The 8,608-nt window shown below is 53.2% G+C and overlaps 2 protein-coding genes across 2 annotated transcripts; one reads left to right on the top strand and one right to left on the bottom strand.

The window, feature by feature from the left end:
- Positions 1–1,481: 1,481 nt before the first annotated feature.
- N7482_007800 (uncharacterized protein) lies at positions 1,482–1,763 on the bottom strand (the record flags this gene model as incomplete). Its single annotated transcript, XM_056689924.1, has 1 exon — positions 1,482–1,763. One exon carries the CDS (start codon positions 1,761–1,763, stop codon positions 1,482–1,484), a length of 282 nt encoding a protein of 93 aa, XP_056542353.1.
- A 3,068-nt stretch (positions 1,764–4,831) lies between these two features.
- On the top strand, positions 4,832–8,064 carry N7482_007799 (DNA-directed DNA polymerase POL5; the record flags this gene model as incomplete). The annotated part of the gene is made up of 5 exons (XM_056689923.1): positions 4,832–5,203; positions 5,285–5,882; positions 5,937–6,733; positions 6,795–7,097; positions 7,159–8,064. The coding sequence occupies 5 exons, from the start codon at positions 4,832–4,834 to the stop codon at positions 8,062–8,064; spliced, it is 2,976 nt and encodes a 991-aa protein (XP_056542352.1).
- Positions 8,065–8,608: the final 544 nt, after the last annotated feature.

Below are 8,608 nucleotides of genomic sequence, written 5' to 3'. Positions count from 1 at the left end.
ACAGCAATATAGATTCAGTTAACATTTAGTCAGCTGTGATTCGGTAGAATTTCAAGGCGAATCTCCGGGGGTACCGAGGCCGTGATTGGCAAGCGAGGTTCGTCCCTGCATGATCCTTGCCCATTTGGGCGCACACCAGAACACATCGGAGCTGGGATGCGGTACCCCACCATCGTGACGGTGCGGAGAAGGAATGGGAGCCTTTGCGCGGGTTCATGGTTAGTGTAGCATCGAGCAAGGAATGGTAGATGATCTCTCATTCTTGTCGCGGACCGTTCCCTCGCTAGTGAACCCTCTCATCCTCCCCAGGGTCGATGGTGGGAGAGGGTGATCTCATACCCGTGCTGCTGCCCTTACTTGGCCTTGGCTTTGTCCACATTCCGGTTGATTCAGGGTCCGCGAGGGGAACGTTCAATGTCGCGCATCCCTTCCATGCCCCCTTGTAGGATGTTTTAGCCATTAAGCCCTGGTAATCGCAATCATAGGGTTTGTCTATCGAAACCTTCGTACCGTCCTTGTGACGGCGTGATCATGGCTGACCGTCAAAGGCTTACGACAACTGTGGTTTTGGGGGGGTAGCAGGCTCATTTTTGCCGTGCTATCGATTGACAATGCCAACGTCTGGCGGTCTTGATGCTGATGACACAAAGAACTCGACTGAGGGCAGTCTAGGCGTCTTGGTCGCGCGTCATCAGTGGAGCTGATCGTCCCCCCGCTAACTATAGGGAGCACCGCCAGAGGGGCATGGTATACTCCGGACAGCAGCGGAGACGATTGCACGGGGTATATCCGCTGAAAAGGTCCGATCGTTGATAAACGATCATGCCCCCCGGTCCACAGGGCATTCGGTTAATTACCGGAGTAGGCGAGCAGGCTCGTCCCGCCGAGGATGCTTTGTGTTGATATCTCCCGATATAGCATCACCAACGCGCCGAGCATGACAAAGAGACAATGGCAGCAGCGCCGCAACCAGGCTGCTGCACGGCACTTTTTGCCACCATGATATCAAAGCGGCTCTGTCAATGGACCTGAAACTACTAGTCGATGGAGTCGGCGACAATTCGGCCAGTGGCAGTCGCACATCGGATCGTCCTAAATCCTGCACCCCACGGCTTGCTATTCTAGTCTCCAACTGAACCCCCTCTTTCGTGAAACGCCGGTTGGATTGGACCGCTGCCCCCGCAGCTCTTGGAGCATCCATTAGGTCGAGGCCCATCCATCTGCAGCAGCATGCCGGATGATCGGTATCAGAACTGCATTGTCTGAAGCAGAGACCGGGATCTCGCCGTGGTATAGGGGCGGATGGGAATGCGCCCACAATGTGCGTGTTATTTGACCTCATGTTGGTCCGTGAGTCTACGTCACTCTACGACTTGCATCGTGTTCTTGTGAGGGACTAGCATCAATTGCAAATTTCTCCGCGCCAACCTGGTGCGATGATGGCTTCCTGACGTGAGAACACTGAGCCTTTGTTGACAGCACTAGTTGCGCCGCAGCCGTCGGTTTGTTTGGATGACTCGGTCTTGCTGCGAAGCGCTCAGAGAGCCTCGCCTATTGCTACCACACAGGGTGACTGCGCCAATCACACTGGTGAAGCGGATGCATCTGGGCGCGGACCCCTCTCCGATAACCCGCATTCTCGCATCGTCGACCGGGGTGTCTGGTCGGGCATCCCGATCTCGCGCACCTCCTTTTCTTGTGCTTGCCGCATCTGGCTGCGCCACCGCTGCAAAGCTCCAGGTCCAGGTGGGGTCGGGGGGCATCGCGATGATGTGACCCGTCAGCTGCGTCACCGCGCCATGTGCAATGGCCCAGTTATGTCGAGTCTCCAGCCGGCCTTGTCGCAACTGCGGGGTCCATCACACATCCCGGGCTCGTGTCATGCAGTCCTCTGCAACCCAAGCGTCTGGACCGTCTCCCCCTCCCCATTTGTCGCCCTATCGCAGGTGATGTCAGCATGTTGATGTGTGTTGATGGCTTCAATGTTTGCGACGGGAGGTGCAGCGCAATTGGATGTGGGCGCGTCCGAAGTAAACAAAGCAAACTTTCCCGCCACGCGAACCGCATGCGCAATCCCGTGACTTGCACCAACCAGAAGGCAGAAAGGCAGCAACAACCACCACCAGCCGCCCAAGTGACATCAGATGATAACATCAACACGCGAGGCTCGCCAGATCTTGATTCTGCTCGTCTCGACTCGAGATTGGATTGTTTTGCTGACGATACCACCACTTCGGTCCGATCTTACTGCTGTACACCCCTAATACTTGAATTACCCATACCAGCCTTACCACCTCCCCAAGTCTCCAAGTCCCAAGTCCCACGTCTCCAATGCTCAATCCCATCCCCCGTCCGTTGTCACCGAACAACTCCTGTAGGTCCTCCACTACACTCCCATTCCATCGCACCGGGTAAACAGGCCCCATCTTCAGCCGGCGGTTTGTGAATCAATTTCTTAAGCCCGGCGCCACCGATCTGCGGCGCTATTGGATGCGCCAGCTGCTATCACCCATAACGCCAACCCGCCCACTCATGTCCCTCGGCTTCGTGCCTGTCAGCTGTCCAGACTAGAGCCCCTGATCGCGGTGCTATCGCTGCCCTAGCGAGCCCTCTACACTCTCCACCCTATTGAGCACTGGTTCCTCTCCACTGCTGGCGCACAACCCCCAATCGGGGCACGGAACGACCGCTGCTGCGTCGGCTCCGCGGTTCCATTTCCCGCCGCCACTGATAGATCACAGGTGGTTCGTCGCCTCGACGAGCATCGTCAGGTAATTGAGGCAATTAACTTAGCCCGGTGACGAGGTGATTCGTTGGCCATTCCCATCACTACATAATTGATTAGTCGCGCGCAGATCTAGAATATGGCGCTCTCGCCCACGCTGTAAATCCAAGTCCACAGTCGAGGTGTCAAATCAATAGTGAACTTCCCATGGACTTATCGCTGTATCAGAGCGGGGACAAAAAAGTAACCATAGCTCACCTCCGGCTTGTTGCCTCATTTTGCACCGATTCGGGGCCCCTTTAAATAGTTTCATGCTGATCCGCGGTTAGCTGTCAACCGCACGGCGCAGGAGACGCCTGCATGGCCCACCACGTAGCCACTCCCACGCTGTGTCACTAGCTGAGGTAAGCCCCATTGCTGCAGGGGTAAGTTGTTCCTGCGGTGATTTGCAGTGGCCGGGCAGCCTGAAGGTGACGTGTGGACTATCGCAGACAACCGTTGCTGTGGTTGCGGAGCATGGCGGAGCCGTGGTCATATATATCTTTTGCCATGCTGCCTTGTGCATGGTACCAGTACACTCGTCCATGGAACATGTTCTCCGACGCATCTGTACCTGAATAAATAGTTGACACACATCAGATTCCGAGACCACCCAATCAACGGTCTCGAAATACCTTTTCTTTTTCTTGGGTGCCAGCGCATTAAATCCTGCGACCGCGCCTTGTACAAATAGCTCCCGTCGCTACCCTGCCAACGATGGAATTGAGTCTGCGGATACGGGCTGGTGCATTCCTAGACCAAGCCAACACGCAATATATGTTCGTTTGGTACGCACTATCCAGTCTGAATTCAATCTGTGCCGTCATTCTGCGAACTTGACTTCAGGTCGAGGCCTCTGGTGGTACTCGAGAGTTTGCCCCTGAACACCTCTCACAAAGAACTTGTCAGATTACATCGACGACGTGCGGAATTGGATCATTGGTTTGGAAACATTGCGAAATGAAAGAACGAGTAATGGAGTATCGAAACCTCATGGGTTTTATCTTACGTTCTTTGTTTATCGCGAGGTCTCTGGGGCGACGGCTCGAGAAGTGGGAGCTGGAGGCTGCCCAGCAGCCGGCAGGATTGATCTAGAGAATTTTTTTTCTTTCTTCCGTGGCTGGTCTAGCATTATGTGGCTTGATGGGCTTTTGGATGCAGTTCATGTGAATTGGAGACGTACCATGACAGCTCAAAAATTGGAACCCCAAAAGGTCTTTCAATTAGACGTTTTGAATAACGCTTCCAGAACTGCGCCAAAAGTTCATGTCGAAGATAGCAGAATGGACAGCAAGGCATCCAAAAAAATAGGTATTTCCTAGAAAGAGACAAAAGTTGGACCATCAATCCTACCTAGACTTTCTCACGTCACTGGTTTCCTACTTCGAGGTGCCTTTGTACCTATCGATATAAGGCATTCTAGGGAGTTTCGATCTATAACCTTGGAAGCCGTGCCCGAACATCGTGTACCACATGCACATATGGATGATGTGAATATATATTGCGATTCGTCTAGATACCTCCACCGACGTTCAGAAGTATCCATTTAATACATCGCGAGTCTCTTCCAATATCCAAATACTCACAAATAAGCAATGAAATACCGACGGATATCGTCCAAAAATCCAGATCAATTCCCATTTATAGGTAGCTGAGACCGATGCTTGAATTGAAATATGATCGGTATGAATATGGGCCTGTCCCGCAGCCAACGCGTACCTATACCCGAAGCAGCGACATTGAAGGCTTCACTCTCCAGAAACAAAAACCACGTTCCTTGCAAACGAATACCATTTCACTACATGCAGATAAAGTTCTCTTTGGCTTGTAAGCCTGTAGTCTTGTCATGCGATCGAAGACTTTAAATCGATGAAGGTTAGCTCTTATCAGCTTATCGGATAACGCTAAGCCCAAAGAGGCAACCGCCTCCCGAATTTTCTGCGCTCCGGCGAGCAATGCTACACTGCTTTCCCGACAAGGAGCAACCTCTGAGTGGCTCCAATCTCGAAGCTGCAATTCCAGTAGCCATAGCGCAGGCTAATTGGCTTCACCCTACATACCACGAAAATGGGCTTCGACAGAGCTCCCCCGAGAAAGCGCCGTCGCGAACCGTACAATGTCGACGTGAAGCTCGTCGAGATCTATGAGGATCTCGCCAGCGAGAAGGACGAGATTCGGCTGCGCGCTGCGCAGGGCCTTGTCTCGCAGTTTACCCCCGATAAGGAACCGGCCGACGACCAAATCAAGAAGACTCTTCAACGGCTTTTCCGCGGTCTCTGCAGTAGCCGAAAGGCCGCTCGCATTGGATTCTCCATTGCGCTGACGGAGATCTTGACGCAGATTTTCTCGGGTTCCAGGGAGTCTGCTGAGTTTGGGATCTCAGATGTGCTGAAGATTTGGGAGTCGCAGTCTAGCTCCTCCGGTAGCGAGACAGGACAGGTGCGTATCTGGCCGTTTGCAAAGCCCAAGAAAATGAATACCAGGACAAATGCGCTAATTGAAACTCCACGGGGTATATAGGAACAACGCGATCACCACTTTGGTCGCCTTTTCGGCGCAGAGGCAATTATCAAGTCCGCTATCCTCTTCCAACCCTCCGTACCGTTCTCCGAATGGACCAAGGTCCTCGATCTCGTCTTCGAACTTGCCCACAAGAAGCCGTGGCTACGAGAGGAATGCGGCTGGATCATTTACCGCTGCGTCTATGATATCTCTGCGCGCAAGATGGACGCCAAGTTTGTCGAGGCTGCGGTGGAGCGCTTGTGCTCGCATGACCTGGCCCGCTCCCCAGAAGGTGTTACCATCTGGCTGGCTGCGAAGGACATGTTTCCCAAGGCCGACTTCCCCAGCAAGGTCTGGAAGCACGATGACCCATTGGACCCAAAGGAGCGCACTAGCTTGTCAAAAATCCTGAAGGAGTCGTCTGCTGAGCAGATGGAAGGCGAGAACAAGGGGAACAAGTCCTCTGGCGTGTGGTCTTCTAAGCTTCATTTCGCCTGGGATGCAGTCATTTCGCGCACCAGCGTTTCTGAGGATGGCAGCTCCAAGACCAAGAGCAAATCCAAGTCCAAGTCTACCCGGTTGACCTTCGTTGACTTCTGGACTGAGGTTGTGGACAGTAAGTTTTTATTAACTGAACCTCTATATCTCATAACTAATTGATATTCTCTAGACGGGTTGTTTGCCTCTTCATCCTCGGATGAGCGCAAGTACTGGGGCTTCCTGCTCTTCAACAAGGTCTTGAATGAGGGTTCTCCCCAGCAAGTACCCCACATCTTCACAAAGAACCTCGTGCGATGCCTCATGAATCAGCTCGCAGTTGAGGATCGCTACTTGCACCGGATGGCCGCCAAGGCCACCAAGGCAATCCAAACCCGTGTGTCTAAGGAACCCGGTTTCGCCGCCGCTGCAGTCCGCGGTCTGATGGCCACCAGTGGTACTGTCAACTTCGACCAAGCGACTAAGACCAAAACAGTCGAGAAGATCGTGGCCGACGCCAACAGCGATGCTCTGCAGGAGATTGTCCCTCTGTTCGAGAAGCTCATCCGCAGCCCCGGTACTAGCGATGAGAAAGCCGCGGCGTCGAACCGCCAGTTCGTTGCAGGTCTTCTTCTGTCGATTGTGCGCGCGAAAGCCTCGACTGGAAATAGCGACTCCGAGGAGGACTATCAGATGGTTCTCGAGCAGATTCTGTCCGTCTTCGTGCGATTTGCGTACTTCATGGATAGCGCGCCGGAGCCCGCACTGTCCCATGCGACCCAGGAGCTGCTGCGCAACCGAATCATTTCTTCTCTGAACAGTCTTCTTGCGTCCCAGCAATACGCCGCAACTATTCCGTACGCCGTGGTGCGCCAAATTCGTGATGGCGCCAAGTCCGAGGAATTCGGCAAGTTCATCATCAACATGGATGATAAGTTGCAGGACTCAGTGAAGGCCGCCTTCAAGTCATTGAAGAAGCTTTCTAGCAAGGTAGGTTCTCTTTTTTAGTCCTCTCCCTATATCTCTCGTTCATCTGCTAATTTGCGTATAGGAGAAGAAGGGAGAAACTACCAGCATTGCCGCCTTCAAGTTGCTCTACTCCCTGACCGTTTTGCAGGTGTATAGCGGTGATGCCGACGCCGTGTCTATGCTCGACGAGCTGGAGTTCTGCTATTCCAATTTCGTAGGCGATGACTCGAAGGACAAAGATACTTCCGACGCCTCGGATGCGCTGGTTGAAATTCTCCTGAGCTTTGCCTCTAAGCAGTCGCAGCTGTTCCGCCGAATGAGCGAGCAAGTCTTTGGCGCTTTTGCTGACCAGGTCACTGAAAATGGCTTGGAGTCGTTGATTTCGGTATGTACTTGCGGAGAGCCCATTGTCCGTTGTATCTGTGATCTAATCCTACTCTTTTTAGATTCTGGAAGCCAAGGAGAGCCTGGCCGGTCAGCAGGAGATGTTTGAAGAGCAGGACGATGACGACGATGTTGAGGAGGAGGAAGATGGTGAGTCAGACGAGGATGGCGACGATGTTGAGATGATCGATGTCGATGAGGAGGACAGCGATGTCGAAGTTGTGCTAGGCGGGGGTGCCTCCGACGACTCCGGATCTTCAGACGAAGAGGAAGAGGAGAACGAGGAGGATGCCGCCGAAGTTGCCGAGTTCGAGGCAAAGCTCGCTGCTGCGCTGGGCACCCATCGCGCAGAGGAATCCGACTCAGACGCCGATATGAACGACGATGAGATGGACGAAGTCGACGAGAAGCTCGCCAACGTTTTCCGCGCCCGTCGCCAAGCCGTCTCCCAGCACAAAGACAAGAAGGACGCACGCGAGAACATGATCAACTTCAAGAACCGCGTCCTAGACCTACTAGAGATCTTCGTGAAGAAGTGCCACTCCCGTCTTCTCGCCCTGGACCTGCTCCTCCCTCTTCTCCGACTCACCCGCCGCTCCGCCGTGAAGCAGATTGCGAACAAGGCCAACACCGTGCTGCGCGAGTATACCAAGCTGTGCAAGGGCAACGCGCTCCCCAAGATCGACGGCGAGTCTGGACCGGAGTCTCTCTTCGAGCTTCTGCGCGCTATTCACAAGGAGGCAAGCCACAGCGGACCCACCGCACACGCGACTGCCTGCAGCCAGGCTTCGCTCCTTGTGGTCAAGGTCTTGGTTGGACATGACAAGGCTGAGATTGCGGGCGTGGTGGATGTGTACGCTGAGACGCGGAAGGCTCAGCTGATTAGCACCAAGTGTCATATTCAGCCGTCGTTTTTCACGGACTGGAACAACTGGTGTGTGTCGGCGAGCAAGCAGTTGAAGAATTAGGCAGACTACGAGGGTTGGTGTGTATATAGGTGCCTATCTTGGCAGTACTTCATTATTCCCTGTCAAAAACAGAGACTTTTATGCATTTCATTAAGCCATCTTCAAAAACAATGTAGTAAACTCGATATATACCTACCAGTTGCCCTTTTTGCTCGAGTCCTGGCCCCCGTTCCCCCCCCTTCTCCCCTTCCGCCTGTATGCGCGGTGACAGCTGTGGTGCTGATCCTGGTTGGGGCTGAAAACTGTCCCAAGGTCTCAGTCCGATTTAGTCTGCAAATATCCGATCTAACATTATTTCTAGGCGGACATCCACATTATCTATCATCACTGAACTATAAAAGCCTAAAGGTAACAGTAGATAACAGAACCAAGAGCGTCGTCACCAGACACGCGATGAAACCATTGATCTTCATTATCGGTTTTTATCTTAATTACGGGAAAAGCAGATGGGACAGAAGGAAGAATTGAGGAGAGCGGCGAGGGAAGTATGACTACATTTCCATGCGGCTGCGGGGTGAGGTTAATACCTCGCGGTGGATCCCAG

Source organism: Penicillium canariense (genome assembly GCF_028826845.1).
Source record: "Penicillium canariense strain IBT 26290 chromosome Unknown utg000004l_segment0_segment0, whole genome shotgun sequence".
In the NCBI taxonomy this organism is placed as follows: Eukaryota; Fungi; Ascomycota; class Eurotiomycetes; order Eurotiales; family Aspergillaceae; genus Penicillium; species Penicillium canariense.
Note: the sequence above shows the minus strand (reverse complement) of the source record. Positions and strands in the feature narration are given on the sequence as shown.